At 46.8% G+C, this 8,067-nt stretch overlaps 1 protein-coding gene across 1 annotated transcript in view; it reads left to right on the top strand.

Annotated features, from left to right (window-relative positions):
• Positions 1-456: 456 nt before the first annotated feature.
• The window catches only part of BEND3 (BEN domain containing 3), a 21,498-nt gene continuing 13,887 nt past the window's right edge, over positions 457-8,067 (top strand). Inside the window, exons 1-2 of the mRNA XM_008047937.2 lie at positions 457-499; positions 1,913-2,115. Coding sequence (XP_008046128.1) covers positions 457-499; positions 1,913-2,115 — 246 coding nt within the window. The remainder of the gene's footprint in view (positions 500-1,912; positions 2,116-8,067) is intronic.

Raw genomic sequence — 8,067 nt, 5'->3', positions numbered from 1 at the left:
AATTTTTTGGTTTATTGTAGAGATTAAGTCTTACTAAGTTGTCCAGGCTGGTCTCAAACCCATGAGCTCAGGCAATCCTCTCACCTCCACCTCCCAAAGTGCTGGGATTATAGGCTTGAGCCACTGCACCCGGCGGGGTCTTTTTTAAGACTTGATTTGTTCGAGTAATGCTCCCCTGGCACAGTGAGTGGCTCTCCATGGATGCTTAAAGACACATCTTTTTCACATAAAGTCTTGGCAAAGGGCTTCCAGCAGGACACACGATTGCTGCTCCTGTGCGCCTGCAGACATGATGGCGAGGACACACCCTTCCACGATGCTACATGGCCTTTAACTTCACTTGTGGAGCTGGGACTGGGAGTGTGAGGGAGTTCTCTGTGGGAAGGTAGCATTGAGAAAGAAGTCAAGCGATAAATCACAACTTTGTTTTTGTCTTCCCATTTAGTGGAATAGAAGATGAACTCAACTGAATTCAGTGAAGATGTAGAAGAAGAAGAAGGTAAAAAAAAGTGCCTGGTTTAAGAAACGTTTTTAGCATTTTTGATTAGGTTATACATTCACATGGCCCCAAACTGGAACAATGGACATGATGAAAAGTCTCCTCCCACCCCCGGTTCCCATTCCCCTCCACCCACTCACCTGCTAAAGAGTCACTTTTTTGAGTCAGGGTCTCACTCTGTCTCCCGTGCTGGGATACAGTGGCATGATTACGACTCACTGTGGTCCCTACCTGGGAAGGGTAGGCTCAGGCTATACTTCTGCCTTAGCTTCCTGAGTAGCTGGGACTATACAGGTTCGCACCACTACCACGCTAATTTTTTATGTTTATGTTCCTGGAACTGAGGTCTCACTCTGTTACCCAGGTCTTGAACTCCTTAGCTCAGGTGATCCTTCTGCCTCAGCTTCCCAAACTGCTGAGATTACAGGTGTGAGCCACCGTACCCAGTCAAGAGTTACTTTTTAAAAGCACAAAAAGATGGTATTTGTCTCCCTCCATCTTCTTCACCCTCAAAAAGATTTTAAACAGATTTTGAACTAAATGCCCTTAGAACCTGTTTTTTTTAATTTAATTTTTTTTTTTTTTGAATTGGAGTCTCATTCTGTCACCCAGACTGGAGTGCAGTGGCCACTCCCGGCCACTGCAGCTTCGACCTGCTGGGCTCCGGCGATCCCTCCGCCTCAGTCTTCCAAGTAGCTGGAACTACAAGCGCACGCTACCACGCCCGGCTAATTTTTGATTTATTGTAGAGATGAGGTCTCACCAAGTTGCCCAGGTGGGTCTCGAATAATTTAATTAAAAAAAAAAAAATCTTTGAGTCAGAGTCTCACTCTGTCATCCAGGATGGAGTGCAGTGGCATGCTCACGGTCACTGCAGCCTCGACCTGCTGGGTTCATGCAATCCTTCCACCCCAACCTTCCAGGTAGCTCGAACTACAGGCACGCACCACCATGCCTGACTAATTTTTTGATTTATTGTATAGACGAGGTCTTGCCAAATTGCTCAGGCTGTTGTCTAACCCATGAACTCAGGCAATCGTCTTGCCTCTACCTCTCAAAGTGCTGGGATTACAGGTATGAGCCACTACCATGCCTGGCCTATTTTTTTTTTTAATAGAGATGAGGTCTCACTATGTTGCCCAGGCTGGTCTTGAAATCCTAGGCTCAAGCAATCCTCCCACCTCAGCCTCCCAAAGTGCTGGGATTACAGGTATGAGCTGCCGTGCTCAACCCAGAACCTGATTTGATTGTATAGCGCCAGTGCAGTAAGATTACAGCTGCATTGCTGGAGAGCCCAGGTTTGTTATGACTCGATCTCGTCATTGAGTGTCAGTGTCCAGGGCAGCTCACAGCACCCTGTTGCTGAGAGAACCCTGCTGCTGTCCCACTGAGCCTGCTCCTTTTCTGCCACAGTTCTCAAAAACAACACTGTGAAGGTGGAGACTGAGGCTGAAGATGCTGCCCTGGACTGCTCAGTAAACGCCAGGACCTCTGAGAAGCACCCTCTGGACAGCGCCTTTGCCGCCATCCAGGACTCCAGCAAACGGAAGCAGCCGGGCAGCGATGGGCAGCTGGACCCAGTCCCCAGCGTGAAGAGAAGGCGGCTGATACCCGAGGTGAGGCCTGAGCCCTCTCGGATTCCATGCTGCATCTATCTCTCTCTCTCTCTCTCTCCCTGTATCTCTCTGGCATTGGGCGTTAAGCCATCTCATCTCTGCCTTCAGTTTCTAGAAGGTAGGTGTCTTCAGCCGGAATTCTTATCTAGGTCTGGATTCCATGTGGGCAGAGGGAGTCTTGGTCCTGCAGCTGCCTTTGTGGGCCTTGTTTTGCTGTGCTCCCTGGGGAGAGACAATTTGTTGACAGCAAGGATGGTTAGCATATGACTACCCCCCTCACAAGGTGGACTGCTTTCTGGGGAAGGTCCGTGGTCAGGTCTCCTAAATTAAATCTGTCTATTACATCTATTAGGGAAGTTTCTTCCCTGTATAAACTCTAAAGTTACTCTATCAAGTGGGGAGTTCTTTATATCATACCTGGTACCCTTTAAGTTAACTATTTTATGAATCTGCTTTACTTCTGAATTTTTGTTGTTTGTTTTTCGAGTCAAAGTCACATCCTCAACCTCCTGGACTCAGACGATCCTTCCTTCTGCCTCAGTAGCTGGGACTATAGGCATACGCCACCACACCTAGCTAATCTTTCTCACTTTTTGTAGAGATGAGGTCTCACTATGTTGGCCAGGCTGGTCTTGAACTTCTAGGCTCAAGCAATCCAAAACCCTGGGATTACAGGCGTGAGCCACTGTGCTTGGCCAAATCTGCTTTGTTTCTTTTTTTTTTTTGAGTTGGAGTTTCACTCTGTCACCCAGGCTGCAGTGCAGTAACACTCCCATGGCCTCCACAGCCTCAACCTGCTGGGCTAAGGCAATCCTTCTGGCTCAGCCTTCCAAGAGCATTTTGATTTATTATAGAGATGAGGTCTTACCAAGTTACTCAGGCTGGTCTCGAACCCATGGGCTCAGGCAATCCTCTCTCACCTCCCACAGTACTGGGATTACAGGCATTAGTCACCATGCCTGGCTGGCTAGGAACTCTTGGAAGAACATTCTCCCATTCTCCCTAACCCAGGTCTCACCCCCAGCCCTCACTCTTGGGGAGCCACTGATGAGCATTTCACCTTCTGCATGTTTGTCATAAAGCCCAGGTTTGCAAGGCTCATTGTCCTTAGCCAGAGCACCTTGGGGGCGCAGCCTGGGACTCTTGGTTTAATTGTTTTAATTCTTCCCTATTGGGCAGATCTAAATAAATTGGGATTTAGTATTAGCCTACCCCACCTCACATGGTACATTTCAGGGATTTAGTTAGGCTTCAATAAGTAAAAACTATCCTTGTCTGGGAGCAGTGGCTCACACCTGTCATCCCAGTGCTTTGGGAGGCTGAGGTGGGAGGATCACTTGAGGCCAGGAGTTTGAGACCAGCCTGGGCAACATATTGAGACTCCATCTCTAATAAAAAGTTTAAAAACTGGCAATTTTCCTGAGAAACTTGCCCATGGAAGGCCTTTCTGCCATGAATCTTCCTTCTCTTCTTCTTGCTAATAAACTGTTTTAAAACTTAAAAAAAAAAAGTTACCCAAGCATGGTGGCACCTGCCTGTAGTCCTAGTTACTGGGAAGGCTGAGAAGAGAGGACCCCTTGATTCCAGGAGTTTGAAGCTGCAGTGAACCATCATCATGTCACTGCACTCCAGCCCAGGCAGCAAAGTGAAACTGTCTCAAAAAACAAACAGGCTGGGGGCAGTGGCTCACACCTGTCATCCCAGCACTTTGGGAGGCAGGAGGATTGCTTGAGGCCAGGAGCTTGAGACTAGCCTGGGCAACATAGCAATAATTCATCTCTACAAAAAAATTAAAAAATTAAAAAAATTAGGTGGGTATGGTGGCATGCACCTATCCCAGCTACTTGGGAGACCAAGACAGGAGGATAACTGGGGCCCAGAAGTTTGAGGCTACAGTGAGCCATGATAATCCCACTGCACTACTGTGTAGGTGACAGAGTGAGGCTCCAATACAAAAAAAACAAAACAAACAAAAACTATTTTTAATTAGCATAATGGTGAGATTTAGATTTTAGCCAGGCTTTAAATATGTGTGTTCACATTATAATAAGGACCTGCCCTCCCCATCAGGGAACATTGAGTGATATGTTTTTTTCCTTACTTCATTTTATTTTATTTTATTTTTTTGTTTTTTGAATTGGAGTCTCACTCCATCACCCAGGCTGGAGGGCAGTGGCACACTCCCAGCCACCGCAGCCTCGACCTGCTGGGCTCCGGCGATCTTGCCTCAGCCTTCCAAGTAGCTGGAACTACAGGTGCGTGCTACCATGCCCGGCTAATTTTTAAAAAAATTTATTGTAAAGACAAGGTCTCGCCAAGTTGCTCGGGCTGGTCTCAAACCTGAAAGCTCAGGTAATCCACTCATCTCAGCCTCCCAAAGTGCTGAGATTACAGGCTGAGCCACTGAACCCAGCCCTTATTTTATTTACTGGGGCTTTTTTCAAACAACTTCATTGAGATATGGTTCACATAGTATATAGTTCACCAGTGTAAGTTGTATAGTTGAGTAGCTTTTAATGTATCACAGAGCTGTATAGCCATCATCCCAGCCATTTTATGACCCCACGAGGAAACCCCACCCATGTTGTCACCGGTCATTCCCCTCCTCCAGCTCCTGACAATCTCTCATCTACTTTCTCTCTGTAGAATTGCCTCTTCTGGACATTTCATGTAAGTGGAATTATGTGCTGTGTGACCTTTTGGGTCTGGCTTCTTTTACATAGGATTCATTCATGCTGTAAGATGTATCAGTACATCATTTTGGTTGTTGTTGTTTTGCTTTGTTTTCTTGGAAACACTGTCTTACTCTGTTGCCCAGGCTGGAGTGCAGTGGTGTGATCACAATTCCTGGGCTCAAGCGATCCTCCCGCCTCAGCCTCCCGAGTAGCTGGGACTACAGATGTGCACCACCATGCCTGACCACTTTTTCTATCTATCTATTTATTTATTTATGTTTGAGTTGGAGTCTCACTGTGTCACCCAGGCTGGAGTGCAGTGGCACGCTCACGGCGCCTGCAGCCTCAACCTGCTGGGTTCAGGCGATCCTTCCTCCTCAGCCTTCCAAGTAACTGGAACTATAGGCACATGCCACCATGCCTGGCTAATTTTTTGATATATTGTACAGATGGGGGGGTCTCACCAAGTTGCACAGGTGGGTCTCAAACCCGTGGACTCAGGCAGTCCTCTTACCTCGGCCTCCCAAAGTGCTGGGGTTACAGTCTTGAGCCACCACGCCTGGCCTTTTAAGTTTTTTAAATACTTTTTCTGTTGTTCTTTTTGAGATAGGATCTTGCTCTATTGTCCAAGCTGGTTTTGAACTCTTAGCTTCAAGCGATTCCCATGCTTATATGTATCTTTATATTTAAAGTAGGGTTTTTTTTTTGGGTTGGAGTCTCACTGTCACCCAGGCTGGAGTGCAGTGGCATACTCTTATGGCCACTGCAGTCTTGACCTCCTGGGGACAGGTGACCCTTCTGCCTCAACCTTCCAAGTAGATGAAACCACAGGTGTGCACCACCACATACGGCTAATTTTTTTTTTTTTTTCTTTTTGAGTTGGAGTCTCACTCTGTTGCCCAGACTGGAGTGCAGTGGCCGCTCCCGGCCACCGCAGCCTTGACCTGCTGGGCTCCGGCTATCCTTCCTCCTCAGCCTTCCGAGTAGCCGGAATTACAGGCATGTGCTACCACGCCCAGCTGATTTTTTGATTTATTGTTGAGATGAGGTCTCGCTGCCCAGGCGGGTCTCGAACCCGCGGGCTCAGGCAATCCACTCAGCTCAGCCTCCCAAAGGCGCGGGATTACAGGCTGAGCCACCGAGCCCGGCTACGGCTAATTTTTAAAAATATTTATTTAGAGATGAGGTCTCGCCGAGTTGCCCAGGCTGGTCTCAAATCCCTGGACTCAGGCAATCCTCTCACCTCCATCTCCCAAAGTGCTGGGATTACCGGTGTGTGCCATCACGCCCAACGAAAGTAGATTTCTTGTAGACAACACATAGTTGGGTCTTGTTTTTTTGAATCACTGTCAATTTTTGACTTTTGATCCTTTTAGGCTGCTAATGTCAAAGTAGTTTCTGACTTAAGATGGCTTAATATCTACAGCATTTATTACTGTTTTGTATTTGTTACTCTTGTTTTTTGTTCCTATTTTTGTGTTTCAGTCTTTTTCTATATTTTGTGGTTTTGTCTTCTAGTCTTTTTCTGCCTTTTGTTGTTTAATTATATTTTATATGATTCTATATATGAATCTCTCTCTGTTGCCCAAGCTGGAGTGCAGTGGCACGATCTCAGCTCACCACAGCTTCAGTCTCCTGGGCTGAAGCGATCCTCCCACCTGGGCCTCCCAAAGTGCTGGGATTAGGTGAGAGCCCCACACCTGGCCCAGCTGCTCTCATGTTGTCTGTTTGGTCTGTGAAAGCTCTTAGGGTGTTCATCACAGTTGATCCTTCCCATAGCCCCACCGTACTTGAGTCTGCTTTGGCCTTAGAATGTTATATTTTTTTGCTAGCCAGATAGATGTCCTGGGGAAAAGGAAGAACTGTTGCTAGTCCTTTCGTGATGTGTTGAAGGCGTGGGGGAGGGGGACACCTTCTCCAGTCCTGTGGTCAGCTCTCAGTCTGGCTCTGGACTGACATCTTCACCTGGATATCTGAGTTCCACCACCCCTCCCCTAGGTGGAACTGGGTGACCTTGAGCCAGCTGGAGCTCAGGCTTCCCTTCCCCCCAGGTCAGTTATAGGTGCTGATAAAACTCCCTGGTTAAGTGGTTTCTTTTGAGGGTGGGTTCCTTTCCCTTCCCCTGTGGCAAGTCAGAGAGGATTTTTCTTTAATATTCACTGTAGGACCCTGGTAGAGGTCTCGGGGGTAAAACCTACAAACTTGTGAAAACCCCTGATATCCAGGTCCCCTGGAGTTTGTCGCTCTCAGGCCTGTCTGCACTGAGCCTACGGCAGTTCAGTGACCATTCAGGGTCCCCTCCCAGCACTGGGTCCCCCAAGGGTTCCCCTCTCGGGTGTCTGCTAAGTTGTGACCTTCTGTGTTCGCTTGTCTGTCTCTCCAGTGTAGGGGGCAGCAGTTTGCCCTGCGACCTCCCCCCGTCTTTTACGGGTCTAAGAAATGTTGATTTTTTTTTTAGTTTGTTCAGCTTTTTATTTGTGATTAGGATGGATTAGCAGCTTCTGAGCTGCTTACATGTTGAATCAGAAGCCTAAAGCCATATCATCGCTTTTGACAGCTCAGTAATACTCCATGAGGTGGATGTACCACTTTTTGTTTACCCTTTCATCAGCTGATGGACTTTTTGACTATCGTGAATAATCCTTGAGCGAAATATTTTTATAACTCTGTAATGCCCAAAAGAAACATTGATTTTTTTTTTTTTTTTTTTTTTTACTTAATAGCATTAAACAGATAATTAGAAATCTCTCACCCTCAACTCTGACTGCCTAAACCAGCCACTTGCATGCCATGTGGTGTGGGGAGAGGTTTCATGCATGATGGGAAGTTTTCAGGACCCTGAGTAACGACTGGACAAAAACCCACAGATTCCTGACTCCTGCTGGTACTTGCTGTGGCAGATGAAAGCTACAAGATGGTTAGAAGAATGGAAACCATTTGCTTTATCTTGTGTTTTTTACTTTAAGCCCTAATTTGTTATCATTTTCTTGAATGATTGATTTTCTATTATGCCAGAGGGAACACTCAAATACAGAAGCCCAGTGCCCTGGTATGAGTTTCTGCAGCCTAGATTCCTAGAGATTATTCTGTGTTGAGAAGTTTGAGAGACAGTATGTTAAATTCCTGAAGGAACACCTGAAGACATTTTTCTCTGTGCTATGTTACATTTCTGTTTTTTGATTTTTTTTTTTTTGAGTTGGAGTCTCACTCTGTCACCGACTGGAGTGCAATGGCCACTCCCAGCCACCGCAGCCTCGACCTGCTGGGCTCCGGCGAT

The sequence above is a fragment of the Carlito syrichta genome, unplaced genomic scaffold (assembly GCF_000164805.1).
Source record: "Carlito syrichta isolate Samal-C Ts95f unplaced genomic scaffold, Tarsius_syrichta-2.0.1 Scaffold118314, whole genome shotgun sequence".
Classification (NCBI taxonomy): Eukaryota; Metazoa; Chordata; class Mammalia; order Primates; family Tarsiidae; genus Carlito; species Carlito syrichta.
The sequence above is the reverse complement of the archived record's forward strand: the minus strand, read 5'-3'. Positions and strand labels throughout refer to the sequence as shown.